Raw genomic sequence first — 17,354 nt, 5'->3', positions numbered from 1 at the left:
CTATCTCCATGTCAGCAGAATGGGCCACAGATGACAAGCAGCGTTTGTTTCCTTCTCTAGGTGACAAGAATCTATACAATTTTGGTTTTTCTCTGATACACTGAAGTGGACTAGGGGGGAAAGATTCAGGCAATTTTTGGTATAAAATGCCCACTAGAACAGAAAGACTTTTCTTTGCTTTGAGTTATCTGGGTAGCTTTGTGGAAACCAACTGACCAAAAATTGTGGTGATCTATTTGTATACTTCATAGTCTATACCATTGATCTGTCTCCTCTTACACCAATCCTACACTGCCCTAGTTACTGTAAAGTTATAATTAAATATTTTTAAGTTTATTTATTTTTAACATTTATTTTTGAGAGAGACATATCATGAGCAGGGGAAGGGCAGAGAGAGAGGGAGACACAGAATCAGAAGCAGGCTCCAGGCTCTGAGCTGTCAGCACAGAGCCCAGCGCAGGGATTGAGCCCACGAACTGCGAGATCATGACCTGAGCCAAAGTCAAATGCTCAATCAACTGAGCCACCCAGGCGCCCCATAAGTTTATTTATTTTGAGATAGAGGAAAAAAAACCCAAGTGGGAGAGGGACAGAGAGCGAGAAGCCCAAGCAGGCTCCACGCTGTCAGTGAAGTGCCTGACCCAGGGCTCAGTCTCGTGAACTATGAGATCATGACCTGAGCCAAAATCAAGAGCTGGATGCTTAACAGATTGAGCCACCCAGGTGCCTCTATAATTCTTAAAACCAGGCGGTGTTTAAGTTTTCCAGCTTAGTTCTTTTTCAAAGTTGTTTGGTTATCCCCACATCCTTTGCATTTTCATAGATTTTCATATCAGTTTGTCAATTTCTATAAAATCCTGCTAAAATCTAGAAGGGAAAACAATCTTTAGGTCAATTTGGGGAGACTTGAGCTCTAATATTTAATATTTCGTATTTTGATCCATAAACATGGTATGGCTCTCCATTGATTTCATCTTTTTTTAATTTCTCAGGAATGTTTTACAGTTTTCACTGAACTAGTTTTTAAATATATTTCACATATTATTTCTTTCTTAAAATATTTATCTTTGGGGGAGAGAGAGAGAGAGAGAGAGAGAGAGCGAGCACATGAGAGGGGGAGGAACAGAGTGGGGAATCGAGGCAGAACACAGAATCTGAGGCAGGCTCCAGTCTGTTCCAGTCTGATGTGGGCTCAAACTCACAAACTGTGAGATCATGACCTGAGCTGAAGGCAGATGCTTAACCAACTGAGCCACCCAGGCGTCCCTTCACATATATATTTCTAACAATTTCGTGATTATAATGCTATTGCAAATAACATTGCTTTTTAAAAAGTTTTTTTCTGTTTTTTATTTTTGAGAGACAGCACAAGCAGGGGAGGGTCAGAGAGAGAGGGAGAAACAGAATCTAAACAGGCTCCAGGCTCTGAGCTAGCTGTCAGCACAAAGCCCAACGTGGGGCTCGAACCCACGAACCGAACTGTGAGATCATGACCTGAGCCGAAGCCGGATGCCCAGCCGACTGAGCCACCCAGGCGCCCCAATATTGCTTTTAAATTTCAAATTTTCATTTAAAATTTTAGTGTTTAGAAATGCTATTGGTTTTTGCATACAGACTTTGTTTCCTACAACCTTGCTAATCTCACTTATTGTATTTTTTTTAGGGTGGGGGGTATAGATTCCTTAGGATTTTCTACACAGTGATTTCACCTGCAAACAAAGTTTACTTCTTCCTTCACATCTGAATTATCTTTTAAAACTTTTCTTTTTTAATGTTTTATTTATTTTTGATACACAGAAAGAGCATGAGAGGGGGAGGGGCAGAGAGAGAAGGAGACACAGAACCCGAAGCAGGCTCCAGGCTCTGAGCTAGCTGTTAGCACAGAGCCTGATGTGGGGCTCGAACCCACAAACGTGAGATCTGACCTGAGCCGAAGTCGGAGGCTTAACCAACTGAGCCACCCAGGCGCCCCTGAATTATCTTTTATTTCCTCTTCTGTTCTGATTACACCGTCTTGTACCTCCAGTGCAATGATGAACAGAACTGACCTAAGACTGAGCATTGATGACTTGTGCCAAAACTTGGGGTTAAACTGATAAACCTCCACCTAGACTCCACAACTCCAGAGACCAAAACTACAAAAGAGAAGTTCCTGTACTGCTAATAAGTATGCCCTCTCTGTGCTATGAACTGACTAGTGATTTCCAAGCTCCCTCTGGTTGTTGGCAGAATTTGGTCCCCGTTTTCTTACTGGCTGTCAGCAGAGGGCAAATTTCAGAGTCTAGCCATGGGGGTTCTCCAAAAGCCCTCTCACAATATGGCAGCTTACTTCTTCAAAGCCAGCAGGGGGTCCCCACTAACCCCTGCAACTCTCATCACTAAAAATGGTTTATAATTTCTTAAAATTTATTTTTATTTTATTTTTTTAATGCTTTTTATTTTTGAGACAGAGAGAGAGACAGTGCAAGCAGGGGAGGGTCAGAGAGAGAGGGAGATACAGAATCTGAAGCAGGCTCCAGGCTCTGAGCTAGCAGTCAGCACAGAGCCCGATGTGGGGCTCGAACCCACGAACCACTGGCCGCTTAACCGACTGAGCCACACAGGTGCCCCTTATTTTTATTTTAGAGAGAGTGTATGCAAGTGAGGGAGGGGGCGGAGGGAGAGAGATGGATAATCTCCATACTCCATATGGAGCCTGTAACAGGGCTTGCTCTCATGACCTCAGCCAAAATCAAGAGTTGGACGCTCAACAAACTGAGCCACCCAGACGCCCCAAGGTTTACAATTTCTTATACTACTACACAACTGCTTCATGTCCTGGGCATTCAAAAGATGTTCAATATATGCTTAAAATGAAATAAGAGAAAGGGAGGAAAGAACTAAGGAGTTCCTTAGCTAATACGAACTAGTTCCAAAATGGCCCTGAAGGGAAAGTTTTCACTGGCACAGTGTTTGAGTATTATCTTTAAGTAATCCTACCACTTAAACTTTTCACACACATAACTATTTCAGAAACAGAAAATACAAAGTTGCAAACGCAGTATGGCTGAACAGGATGGCTAGCTGTGAATTAAGGGGCAGGATGGGAGAGTTGAACAGAACTCTGGCTTCTTTTCCTAGGTTTGACATATGCCACATCCATGAGAAGCAATTTCTGGAAGACTACATGCACTTAGATCAGCTAATTTCTGTTGCCAGTTTTTGGGACTCAAATGATATGAAATATCATAAACCATTACTACACTTTACACTGTTCTGAGCACTATAAATAAAAAAATGGTATCACTCCATCTGGAAATGAATACTTAAACTAGACACATTAAGGCAACAGATACATAAGACATACAGAAATAAACACTGGCATTTTTAAATAAAAATGTACATAGATAAGATGGGTATAGAAGAAAGAGGTACATGTCCATTTGAGTTGAAGTAAACATTTAGCACCAATGAAGGTATACATCATCATCTTCAGTTGGAGAGCTCTTTAACAAGGAGTTGCAGCCCAAAATACCAATATAATGTGTAGTAACAGTTCTTATTCTGAGGTATGTGGCTTTCAGAGGGTCTGTGACTCTCCCAAAAACTGCACATAAAATTGTCTATGTGTAGATATGTATTTTTCTGAAGCAAGCAAGGGTTCACAAGCTTTCAAAAATTTTTCAAAAGGGGATACAGCCTTCACAAAACTCTTAAAAGAACTAATGACTTAAACCATTATAAAACCAATGTTTAAAGCATTAGACATACAGAAAGATGTAGTACACAAAGCTAAGACCAAAGAAAAGCCTTCCTTATTATGACCATTAAATTTCTGACTCTGGTCCCAAAATAATAAAGAAAATCAGGACATACTTCATCAAAAGTTTACATCCCATAACCCTGCCTCCTTTAAATGGCACAATTTTAATTGTCCGTGTATTTCTCTGAAAGAACTGAAGGATCTGCAGCCTTCAGCTTATAAACTCTGCTATAATTCCTTAGTGGTCTCTCTCACCAGCTTCCCTGGGCAGTTCTACTACTACCCTTCAATACAATATATCAAAGGCTTTTCCTACGACTGTTCAACAGCAAAAGAAAATTGTACATCTTGTCTTATTTTAAAACATGGAACCCATGGGAAATTTGCCACTTTAACCAGAAGTAAGCTAAATTCTCTTGGGCCTTTTTCTGGGCAGATCTGTATTATTTCGACAAATAATCACAGACTGCCTTAAGGTTTCCCCACAAGAAGTTAATTTGCTATAGGATGGCATCCAGACAATTTCCTTTTGGTTAATGGCCAGCATTCAAAATGTCTTACTGAAAGAGCACTTATAAGAATAATGTTATAGGGGCGCCTGAGTGGCTGAGTCGGTTATGCGTCCAGCTTCGGCTCAGGTCATGATCTCACGGTTCGTGGGTTTAAGCCCTGCGTTGGGCTCTGTGCTGACAGCTTCTAATTCTGTATCTCCCTCTCTCTCTGATCCTCCCCAGCTCGAGCTGTCTCTCTCTGTCTCTGATAAGTAAATAAATGTAAAAAAAAAAATAATAATGTTATAATAGTTCTAAAAGTACCAATGTTCCTGTTACAAATGAAGCAGAGATCCACTGTTTTGAAGAGAGCTATTATGAAAAGTACTAGAAAATGTCTGGGAAAAACTGTAGATACCCTGTTCAAAAAGCCTCTAAATGCCAAATTTTTTGTTCTGGGAGATCCAGCTTAATTCCAGCTGGAATTCTGATTTTTAAAATTTGATTTAAAAAATTAAAGACCTGGGGCGCCTGGGTGGCTCAGTCGGTTAAACAGCTGACTTCAGCTCAAGTTATGACCTGATGTCGAGCCCTGTGTCAGACTCTGTGCACTGTGTGGAGCCTGCTTGGGATTCTCTCTCTCCCTCTCTCTCTCTGCCCCTTTTCTGTTTGTACTGTCTCTGTTTCTCTCAAAAAAAAAAAAAAAATTAAGAGCCAGATCCTCTTAGATCTGGTATCCAGAACTAATACAATCTAATATTACCACAAAAGCAAATTTTTGTTGCCCTAATTTTTTTAATTTAAGAGCATTTAAAAAAATGTTTATTTTTGAGAGAGCATGTGTGCATGTGTGTGTGTGCAAGCAGGGGAGGAGCAGAGACAGAGGGAGACAGTGAATCCAAAGCAGGCTCCATACTGTCAGTGGAAAGCCCTTTGTGGGGCTGGAACCCTTGAACCATGAGATCATGACCTGAGCCAAAGTTGGGACACTCCACTGACTGAGCCACTCAGGCAACATGCCTTAATTTTATGTTATTTAAGAAAGTATTTTCAACCACTGAATACATTTTATGTATCAAAAGCATTTTCATGAAGATTACAGGCATACCTTGTTTTACTGGTGCCTGGCTTCAATATGCTTTGCAGAGACTGCATTTTTTTTAAAACTGAAGATCTATATCAACCCTGTCAAGTAAATTTATTGGCAACATTTTCCAAACAGCATTTGCTCACTCTGTGTCTCTGTATCACTTTTTGGTAATTCTCACAATATCTCAAGCTTTTTCATTATTGTTATATTTGTTATGATAATCTAGAATCAGTGATTTTAACTTCCTGAAAGCTCAGATGGTTAGCATTTCTTAGCAATAAAGTTTTTTAAAATTAAGGTATGTGCTTTTTAAAGATCTAATGCTACTGTGTACTCAATAGATTATAGTATAAACATAACTTCTAGATGCACTAAGAAACCAAAAAATTTGACTCACTTTAATGACTGAGATACTTGCTTTATTGTGGATGGTCTGTAACCAAACCTGAAATATCTCTGACATATGCCTATTTATCACAAAGTTTTGTCAGATAGGGAAATGAAGGTCAATTAAAATAAAATCACGTATCACTCCCCTACACATCAACAACCAAGTATAAAATTATTATAATAAAGAAGAAAGACAATAGCAATAAAAAATTAAAGCAATTAGGAACATAACAAATGAATGCAGAAGACCTTTATAAAAAAAGTAAAGCTTTATAAGATATAATTGGATACTCACATAATAAAAAAAGTAATCTTGATCTCTATCTCACACCCTACAGACACACACACAATGGATTGTAAATCTAAATGTGAAAAGGAGAACAATAAAGCTTCTAGAAAAAGACAACAGAATTGCTTCATATCCTTGAGGTAGGTAAATATTTCTTAAACAGGACATAAAAAAATATTGTCCATAAAAACAAAAAAAAAATACATGGACCAAATTAAAATTAAGAACCTCTCTGTTTCATCAAAAGCCACCAGTAATAGAATGAAAAACAAGTCACTGACTAGACAGTATTTGCCATACAGATATTTAATAAAGGATTCATTTCAGATAATATAAAGAAGTCCTATGGAGAGAAGACAATCCAACAACAACAAAAAATGGGCAAAAGACTTAAAGAGGTACTTCATAAACGAAGAAATCTAATTGGCCAATAAATTTAAAGGTAGTCAACTTCATTAAGACCAGGGTCATACAAACTAAAACCACGGATATCACTATACACCCATCAAAATGGCTAAAATGCAAAAGAGAAAAAAGGCATGTGCTGAAAAGAATGTGAAACAACTGGAATTTTCATATATTCTATTAGTGGGATTGTAAACTGGTACAACCAGGGACGCCTGAGTGGCTCAGTTAGTTGAGCGTCTGACTCTTGGTTTCAGCTCAGATCATGTTCTCAGGGTTTGTGGGTTTGAGCTCCACCCTGGGCTCTGTGCTGGCAGCGTGGAGCCTGGCTGAGATTCTCTCTCCCCCTCTCGCTCTCTCCCATCCCCCCCCACATGCTGTGTCTCCCTCAAGCAAATACTTTAACATTTATTCTTTTTTTTTTGAGAGACAGAGACGGAGCACCAGTTGGGGAGAGGGAGAGATAGAGGGAGACACAGAATCCGAGGCAGGCTCCAGGCCCTGAGCTGTCAGCACAGAGCCCAACATGGGGCTCAAACCCACAAACTGTGAGATCATGATCTGAGCCGAAGTCAGATGCTTAACCAATCAAGCCACCCAGGCACCCCTCAAACAAACTTAAAAAAATAAATAAATACCACCATTTTGGGTAACTGGCAGTACCTACTAAAGCTGACTATAAGCAAACTAAAACTGATTTTAGGCAAATCCTACAATTAAACACTTCTAGTCATATACCCAATAGAAATCATACATTTGTTCACCAAAAGATATTTACAAGAATGTTCATAGCAGCACTTTTCTCAGGAGCCCCAAAATGGAAACAACCCAAATATCCATCAGCTGTAGAATGGATAGTTTGTGGTATATTCATGTAATGCAGAACTACATAACAATGAAAGTAAACAAACTCAACTACATACAACAGAATGGATGAATCTCACAATGTTGATCAAATGAGGCCAGACTCAAGGATATATTGCTTGATTTCAATTTTATAAAGTTTAAAAATAAGCTAAATAGAAATAAGGACAATGGTTACTGTACAAAGGGGAGAGGAACGGACAGTGTCTGGAAGTGTAGGCAGGTGTGCCTTTTAGGATTCTGGTTTTGGTTTTGATTTGGAAGCTACTTACGAAGCGGGGGTTTACTCTGAAAATTAGCCAAGGTATACACACTTATGATTTGTGCACTTTATGTGTGTTATATCAATTAAAAGTGTAAATGAAGAAAAAAAAAGAAAATATACTAGATTCGAGATCTCAGAGGAAGTAAAAATATTACAACACATAAAATACTTTTAACCCCCAAAAATCATTAAAAGGGACACAAATGAAGACCTAAAGAATTGGTGATATGTTTATGTATGGCATAAGTTAACATTAAGATAACTACCCTGTCTAAAGATGTAAATTCAATGTAATCCTATCAAAACTTTTTGAGTTCAACTAATGTATTCTTTTCTTTTTTTTTAATTATTTTTGAGAGGCAGAGACAGACAGAGCATGAATAGGGGAGGAGGAGAGAGAGGGAGACACAGAGTCTGAAGCAGGCTCCAGGCTCTGAGCTGTCAGCACAGAGCCTGACACGGGGCTCGAACCCACAAACCATGAGATCGTGACCTGAGCCGAAGTCAGATGATCAACCGACTAAAGCCACCCAGGCGCCCCCAACTAATGTATTCTAAAATGCACACTGGGGGCGCCTGGGTGGCTCAGTCGGTTAAGCGACCAACTTCGGCTCAGGTCAGATCTCACGTTCGTGGGTTCAAGCCCCGCGTCAGGCTCTGTGCTGACAGCTAGCTCAGAGCCTGGAGCCTGCTTCCGGTTATGTGTCTCCTTCTCTCTCTGCCCCTCCCCCTCTCATGCTCTGTCTCTCTCTGTATCAAAAATAAATAAAACATTAAAAAAATTTTTTAAATGCACACTGAACAACAAAAGTACATATAGAGCTAAGACAATTCTGAAAAACAAAAGCAGAGGGACATTCTCATCAAATAGAACATTCTACAAATAGGAATAAAAACAATGTTTCTGGAGCAGGAGCAGAGAGACAAATGGGATACTATAAAAACTGACCCACATCTACATGGGAAGTTGAGAAAGAATGGATTATTTAATAAGTAATTGTGGGGAAAACCAACTCATTATAAGAATAATAAAAAATAGGGGCACCTGGGGTGATTGCTCAGTCAATTAAGCATCCAACTTTGGCTCAGGGCATGATCTCAGTGGTTCATGAGTTCAAGCCCCATGTCAGGTAAGCTCGATCCCTGCTTCGGGTGAGTTTGAGACTTGCTCCGATGAACTCGAGCCCTGCTCTGGGCTTTGCATTCTCTCTTTCTCTCTGTACCTCGTGGGATTCTCTCTCTCTCTGCTCCTAGCTCACTCATGCTCTCTCTTTCCCCTCAAAAAAAGTTTTTTTAAGATAATATAAATAGGAGTGCCTGGGTGGTTCAGTCTAAGTGTCCGACTTCAGCTCAGGACATGATCTCATGGTTCATGGGTTCGAGCCCCACTTCAGGTTCTGTACTGACAGTTCAGAGCCCCAGAGCCTGTTTCAGTTTCGGTGTCTCCTCTTTCTCTGCCCCTCCTCCACTCGTGCTCTGTCTCTCTCTGTCTCAGAAATAATAAACTATAAAAAAATAAATAATATAAATAAGATTGTCTATAAAATCAAATAAAAATGTTGAACTCCATATGGGCAAAAGACCTAAAAAAAAGTATAAGGCAAAAAGAAATGTAGGAAAAGGTCTTTGTGAACTTCTGTCATCCATTAACTTTGTTTATGCTATACTTTGTGGAACCACTTTGCTATTTAAAGGTGTTTTTTTTTAAAGTTTATTATTTTTAGTAATCTGTACACCCAATGTGGAGCTTGAACTCACAACCCTGAGATCAAATGTCACATCACCTACTCTTCCAACTGATCCAGCCAACAGCTCCTTACGAAATACTTTATAGCCATCATGTTGGTAAATACTTTTAAACATTCAAAAATACCAGCTGTTGGCAAGAATATGATGGCAAAAAGAATTCTCGTGTACCTCAGGCATGGAGTGACCATTATAACCACTCTGGGGAACAATTTGGCAGTATTTTTTTTTAAATTTTTTTTAATGTTTTATTTATTTTTGATACAGAGAGAGACAGAGCATGAGAGGGGGAGGGGCAGAGAGAGAAGGAGACACATAACCAGAAGCAGGCTCCAGGCTCTGAGCTAGCTGTCAGCACAGAGCCTGACGTGGGGCTCGAACCCACGAACATGAGATCTGACCTGAGCCCAAGCCGGAGGCTTAACTGACTGAGCCACCCAGGTGCCCCAATTTGGCAGTATTTAATGAAACAATATATGTGTATGCAGTCCACTCCCAAAAACATTTTCAGAAAAACCCCTGCATAGGTCCCAAAGAGGATGAATGAGGACATTTACCATACAAACATGAAGAAAATTAGAAGTAACAAGTAAGTGCACCACTAGAATTGTCTGTAAATATCATAGATCCATACCATAGATTATGCTGTAATTAAAAGCAATCAATTTCATGTAAAAAAAACCTGCATGGGAAGATCTATAAAATCACCACTAAAGGAAAATTAAGGAATGGAATTTACATTGTATGTTAATGATACAGGAATTAAAAGTAAGAATAAAACATATAACATGATACTATCTTTTAATTAAAAAGCACAAGTTTTAAAAGCACATACATAAAGCAACACTGTATAATTTACAAAGACACATACAAATTTAAGAAGATCTACCAAATACATCAGTGGGTGCCAGAGGGAGGCTCAGATAGGGAGAGGGAATCGCTAAGAAGGGGAAAGTAAGGAAAATAAATAAAATGAGACCTTGCACAGTCCATTAATATTTTTCACTATAAATTGATCAGAAATTTTTAAGTGACTCATCTCCCTGTACTTGAGGTCTCCCTTAAACTTAAATGATGAAGAAACCAAGTTACAACACTATAAGTTAAACTACAAATGACGGAAATGCTGTCTACAGATAACTCTAACCTGCTCTAGTTATAGCTAAAGAGAAACTTGATTTCATACAGATTTCACAGCTTCTCAACATCCATATACCTGAAAAGATAAAAGAATTTCTCTATCCTTCCTGTGAGTCCTTGTGATTCAGTCAGGTTGTAGTTTAAGTTGCCTTTCAAATCAATCCAAGAAGGATGAGCGTGACCAAGCAAAGCAGGTCCAAAGGCAGGAAGCGGAAGCGGTATGATGCTACAGAAGTACCTTTCTGATCAGTCCCTTCTGCTGTTGTAGGGCCTTGGGGCAAGCCTTCAATGTATGTGGTTGGCAACAAGTCAGCCGAGATAGGCTGACCTTGTAGCTTTTGTAGTCTCTCATGTACGGCACTGGTCAGGTCTATAAAAGCCTCATCAATGCTGGCACGTTCAATCCCGGCAAAACGAGACATTATCCCCATCACCTCCACACTTGCCTCCCGGTACCTAAAAAGTATAAGAAGTATTATACATGCAGGCAATAAGTGAATGCAACAATTCATTTTTTTTTAATTATCTATTAACAGAACACACACACACTTCAAATGCCACAATAAACCTCACGTCGGACAGATTTGAGAGGAAGTAGATTTGCCTAGCTGAGAAAAGACCCAAGGAACAAAGTAGCTCCTTGTGGAAGGGCCAAACTCATTTTATTGACCCCCAGAAATGTCTCACAGATCAGCAAAATATACCTCCATGAAGACAGAAGGTAAAATAATGCTAAGTGTGAACTGTCTCTTCTTCTCGTGCGAATCCATAAACTGCCACCAATTGACAGAAAGGAGCTCAATGAGAAGATTGAACACAACAATTCAGATATCAGCCCCATCCCCTCCATCTCATAATGGAATCATCATATACATAACCAACCTAAGGTGTCCTTAAAGAAAGGAAAGGCTTGGCAGAGATGAGACAGTAACCCAGATGAAGTGGTCAGTAAGCAGGCAGATGGTCAGTAACAGAAACGAAGAAAAACAAGAAACACAGAGGCAGATGTTTTTAGTGTGACTCTAGCACTATGAAGGTGGAAAGCATCCAGACCATGAACATGTTTATGTGACAAAGATCTCTCCAAAGACAAAAGAAATGCTTCAAACTTGTTTAACTACATTTTACTAAGATCACCTATTCTTTCTGTTATTTTCATAAATCTATCATGTAGTATTCTGCTTCAACTTTTGTCTTCGCCTGGGTGGCTCAGTCGGTTGAGCGTCAGCCTCAGCTCACGTCATGATCTCAAGGTTCGTGGGTTCAAGCCCCGCATCGGGCTCTGTGCTGACAGCTAGCTCAGAGCCTAAAGCCTATTCCAGATTCTGTGTCTCCCTCTCTCTCTGACCCTCCCCTGCTCATGCTTCTCTGTCTCTCAAAAATAAAGTAAAAAACATTAAAAAAAAAAAAAACCTTTTGTCTTCAAATAAGAGATTAACTTACAGGAAACACTGCCCTGATCCCTGATTCCAAGTATCTGGTCTTCCTCAAGATAGCATTTCTAGACACACACACACACACACACACACACACACACACACAGATTTTTTTTTTTTTGAGAGAGAGGTCGTAAGTGAGCAAGGGGCAAAGAGAATACTTTAAGGGGCAGAGAGACAGAGGGGGTATGAGTGGGAGGGAGAGGGAGAGAAAGAAAAAGAGGAAGAGAAAGAGAAGCGGGGCTGACCCGAAGCAGGGCATGAGATCATCTGATGTGGGACTCAAACTCATGAACCTTGAAATTATGACCTGAGCTAAAACCATATACTTAAAAAAATTTTTTTAATGTTTATTTTTGAGGGAGAAAAAGAGAGAGTGAATGGGGGAGGGGCAGAGAAAGAGGGAGACACAGACTCCAAAGCAGGGTACAGGCTCTAAGTGGTCAGCACAGAGCCTGACATGGGGCTCAAAATCAAGAACTGAGAGATCATGGCCTGAGCCGAGGTTGGATGCTTAACTGAATGAGTCACCCAGGTGCCCACACTATATATACATATTTAAAAAATTTTTTTTTTTATTTTTTGAAAGACAGAGAGAGATAGCACGAGCAGGGGAGGGTCAGAGAGAGAGGGAGACACAGAATCCGAAGCAGACTCCAGGCTCTGAGCTGTCAGAACAGAGCCTGATGTGGGGCTCAAATATCACGAACCGTGAGGACCTGAGCTGAAGCCAGCCGCTTAACCAACTGCACCACCCAGGCGCCCCTACATATTTTTAAATTTTATTTAAGTAATCTCTACACCCAATGTGGGGCTCAAAGTCACAACCCCAAGATCAACAGTCATATGTTCTTCTGACTGAGCCAGCCAGGAGCCCCGGTGTTTCTGACTATAAATTACAAAGTGACATACTGGATTTTATACTTTAGTCAACAGTAAGTCTGACCAACATGTGAGCTGGTCCTTGCTACATACACACACACATACATACATACACATCCAGCCAACCACATCCAATCACTTCTGGGTACACTAACATTCAAATTATCAGGCTGAAGATGAGTGCCTAGAATGTGGGGACAGCCTTCCCCAGGGGATACCCACTTCACCGTACACCTTATTTAAACCCTAACAAGCAACTCTTCTGGATGTAGAGAGCTAGTTTCCTATGGCAACGTGTATATATTTTCTTTGCTTTGAACCTGCTATGGAATTTAAAGTAAGTTCTTCATTCCTATTGAATCTATCAAAGAAGTGAAATATTTGCACCATTTCACAAAGACATCTATAAAACCTAGTATAATTATTGTTCTAAAACATTCTCCAAAGAATTGGAGAAAGACTTGGTTTTTTTCTTCTAATCATTATTTGTACTGGAAAGAGAACAGTCAGACCTCAAAGGGGGAAAAGAGAAAAAAGAGAGCAAGCACGTGCAAGAGCATGAAGACATGAAACAGGTACACACAGAGTGAGGAGAGGACGCTCTATGGCAATAGCTGGTGTTCCTTCACAGCCTCTTGAGCAAATTACTCCAAACTATTTTAAGAATATTTGATAAACTTCAATGTGTATACATTTCTGCAAATCATACTGTATAATCTGGTATTGCAAGTTATCAAAACAGTAATTTTAAATCTCCAGGTCTTGGGGCACCTGGGTGGCTCAGTCAGTTAAGCCTCCGATTTCGGCTCAGGTCAGATCTCACGTTCGTGGGTTCGAGCCTCGCGTCGGGCTCTGTGCTGACGGCTAGCTCAGAGCCTGGAGCCTGCTTCCGATTCTGTGTCTCCTTCTCTCTCTGCCCCTCCCCCTCTCATGCTCTGTCTCTCTCTGTATCAAAAATAAATAAAACATTAAAAAAAAATAAAAAATAAATAAATAAATCTCCAGGTCTTAATAAATCTCATCTATAAACTAACTCCTAAATTTGATAAAAACTGTTTTTGCTCATCATTTGACTAAGGTAAATGATCCAGTTTAAAGTTGCTAGTATGTGGCCTTCCAAACTCACATCATGAAGTCAACTATTATTTCTGGAAAGTTACACTGTCTTTACCAGGATAAAACTCCATTCGATGCAATGCAGTGTATGTCTATTAGCTGAATTTAATTTTACTTCAGGATTAAGGTATTAATCTTCAGTCAAATCTGTCTTCTTTTAGGCAATAACTCTAGTATTAATGTTGGTTATGGCATACTACCTTCAGACTTGTAAGTTATCAAGTCTTTTTTTTAAAGTTTATTTTTATTTATTTTGAGAGAGAGAGACGGAGAGCAAGTGGGGGAGGGACAGAAAAAGAGAGAGATAGAATCCCAAGGAGGCTCTGTGCTGTTAGCGCAGAGACCGACGAGGGGCTCAAACTCACATGAGATCATGAACTGTGCCAAAATCAAGAGTCAGATGCTTAACCAACTGAGTCACCCAGGCGCCCCTGGAATATCTCAACTTTTAAGTTCAAACCATGATCCCTACACACACTACATGGTGGAGTGTACCGTGAGAATGCAGACGCTGAAATTCTAAAACCACTCCCCCCACCCCCCCGAATCTTCAATCTTCTACTTCCTAGTTGTGTGAACTTACATTATTTAACCTCTTTAATCTTGTGTCTTCATGGAGGTGAGGTGGGTAATACTAGAATCTACCTTATAATAATGTGAAATTTAAGAGATACTGCCTATGGAGAGCTTAACACAGCCTGGCATAAGCCATATGTTCAATACATATTGTCTGTTAGGGGTCTTATATTGGATGGAGCTTGTACCTACCTCCTTTAACTTGGCTATAACCAGACATATCTCCATTCTAAGGCTAAAATTCTAAAATCTGGGGAGCAACAGTGCACTTCAAAAACAGAGAAGGTAGTCTCCTTTGAGATTGTTCAGTTCTGGCAAGTAATTGTTTTTTAAAATAATTTTTCTTAATGTGTATTTATTTTTGAGAGGGAGAGACAGAGAAGGAGACACAAAATCCAAAGCAGGATCCAGGCTCTGAGCTGTCAGCACCGAGCCCAACATGGGACTCAAACCCATGAATTGTGAGATCATGACTTGAGCCAAAGTCAGACGCTTAACCAACTGAGCCACCCAGGTGCCCCTAGGTCTGGCAAGTAATTTTAGATACTGCACTATAATGCCAGTTGGACTCAGCCTTCTCTGAAAAAACTTAGTTTCAGTCAATTTAATTACTTCAAACATTTCAGACCTATGGCTTGAGAGCATGAGAAATGGTATTAAGTTTTTCTTTTTTAAAGTTTATTTATTTTGAGAGAGAGGGAGGGAGGGAGGGAGAGAGAGAGATGCAGGGGACAAAGAGAGGGCAGAGAGAGGGGCAGAGAAGAAGAGAATCCCAAGTAGGCTCTGTAATATCAGTGAAACCTGATGCAGGGCTTGAACTCACAAACTGTGAGATCATGACCTGAGTTGAAGTTGGACGCCCCTAAGTTTGAATTATAATACCAATTTTTAAATAATTAAGGAACTGAAAGGATGTTAAGGGCACCAATTGTTATAGGTTGTAATGGTTCTGAACTATTTCTGAAACATGGTATCAAATCTATTTTCATTTCACAGAGAAAAGCTGGCTGTCCAAAGGGAACTTTTTCAGATATTATTTACACCAAACAAATTTGAAACTTCAGTTCCTAAGGGCCTCATATTATATCATTTCCAATTCTTCCTTTCGCCTAAACAGTCTTTTCTTCTTACTTGGTAAGGTTAGCTTTCCCACGAGACTCAAGAACTTGTGCCAGTAGAAGATCTGGACATAACTTCTTAGCATCATCTGCCCACATGTTCCTAGTGACCCCAAAGGCACGAGCTTCATAACTCACTGAAATTATTCTAAAGTTAGGAAAAAAAGAGAAACAGAAAAGCGTTAAATGGTCATAAGCAAAAATAACTAAAATTTAACTGAATTCAGGCTATAAACATAAGAAACTTTTTGGTCACAGATGCCCTTCTTTCATCTCAAATGCAGCAGCTGAAAAATCTCAACAGGACCTAGCATACTGCCATGTATTTTATAGGTTAGTTACAGTAACTATGATACATACCCACCACCCTTCCATGATTTGTACTGCACAACTGCACAAGGTTTATTCCTCAAATGAGGATTTTGCCGCTGTTCCACTTGAACAAAAAAGCAGTCCATGTCCACGAGGGCAACTACCCGGTCCTGTCCAGCAGCCATTTTTCTGTAAGACAATATTTTGTGATCAGAAAAGACACCTAATTCAAAGCACCAAAGAAAGCTGTATTTCCATACTCCCATTGTTGAGTTAGAATGAACATAAATACTAACAAGAATGAAATAGTCATTTTCATATGACACTAGTAAGAGAATAATTACAATTTTAGGAAGGCAGTATACATTAAAAGCTTTAAAAATATCCACCTTCCAAAGAAATTAAACAGTTTACAGAAAGATATACATATAGTTAACAGACACATGAAAATGGGATCAACATCATTAGTTACAGGGAAATGTACAGTGTACATCAGGGCGCCTGGGTGGCACTGTCAGTTGAGTGTCCAAGTTTGGCTCAGGTCATGATCTTGCAGTTTGTGGGTTCAAGCCCTGCATCGGGCTCGCTGCTATCAGTGCAGAGCCCACTTCCAATCCTCTGTCTCCCTATCTCTCTGCCCCTTCCTCGCTCACACACTCTTTAAGAACAGTAAACAAACATTAAAAAAACCCCAAAACTATAATGTACATCAATAGTGAGATGAAGCCAATAGTTAAAATCTAGTTGTTAACAAAACTTGAGTATAATTTCAGGGAAAAGAGAAACAGAAAATGGCATATAACATAATGGCATTCATGTGAATTTTTTTTTAATGCTTTTTATTTATTTTTGAGAGACACAGAGAGACAGTATGAGCAGAGGAGGGTCAGAGAGAGAGGGAAATACAGAATCTGAAGCAGGCTCCAGGCTCTGAGCTAGCTGTCAACACAGAGCTTGACGCTGGGCTCAAACCCACGAACTGTGAGATCAGGACCTGAGCTGAAGCTGGACGCTTAACTGACTGAACCACCCAGGCGCACCTCTTGTGAATTTTTTCAACTCTTTATTTTGGAATAATTTTAGACTTAAAGTTGCAAAAATGATTAGGATTCTCTGAAATCCAGTTTCCCCTAATGTTAACATTTTATAAAGCACAATTATCAAAGCTAAAAAATGAATAAACATTGGTATAATGCTCAACTACACACTTTACTTGAATTTCACCAGGTATTCCTCTAATAACCTTTTTCTTTTTCTTAGTAATCCTATCTCCTTAGTCTTCTCCAACCTGTGACATTTCCTTAGTCTTCCCTTATTTTTCATGACACTTTTTTTGACCTTAAAAAAATTTTTTATACAATTTATTTTTTTAACATATGCAATTATTTTCCATCATTTACAATACAGTAGTTACAATGACACTCCAAACAGAAAAGCAAAGTAAAAAATCAAAACCCCCACTTCTATTTCATGTACTTAGACTTATACAGAA

At 39.5% G+C, this 17,354-nt stretch overlaps 1 protein-coding gene and 1 non-coding gene across 4 annotated transcripts in view; both read right to left on the bottom strand.

The window, feature by feature from the left end:
• POLH (DNA polymerase eta) overlaps positions 1-17,354 on the bottom strand; it is a 41,152-nt gene that overhangs the window by 16,794 nt on the left and 7,004 nt on the right. Inside the window, exons 2-4 of one of the 3 annotated variants that reach the window (XM_029945553.1) lie at positions 15,911-16,051; positions 15,564-15,698; positions 10,661-10,878 (exon numbers count right to left, since the gene is read on the bottom strand). In XM_029945553.1, coding sequence (XP_029801413.1) covers positions 10,661-10,878; positions 15,564-15,698; positions 15,911-16,047 — 490 coding nt within the window. In that variant the 5' untranslated portion in view covers positions 16,048-16,051. Of the gene's footprint in view, positions 1-10,660; positions 10,879-15,563; positions 15,699-15,910; positions 16,052-17,354 lie in introns of those variants that run through there. The other 2 variants (XM_029945554.1, XM_029945555.1) reach the window with 2 other exon arrangements.
• Positions 11,099-11,233, bottom strand: LOC115297313. The gene has a single exon (XR_003911400.1). It is a non-coding gene; the product is annotated as a small nucleolar RNA SNORA75 (small nucleolar RNA).

The sequence above is a fragment of the Suricata suricatta genome, chromosome 7, assembly GCF_006229205.1.
Source record: "Suricata suricatta isolate VVHF042 chromosome 7, meerkat_22Aug2017_6uvM2_HiC, whole genome shotgun sequence".
NCBI classification, from domain to species: domain Eukaryota; kingdom Metazoa; phylum Chordata; class Mammalia; order Carnivora; family Herpestidae; genus Suricata; species Suricata suricatta.
Note: the sequence above shows the minus strand (reverse complement) of the source record. Positions and strands in the feature narration are given on the sequence as shown.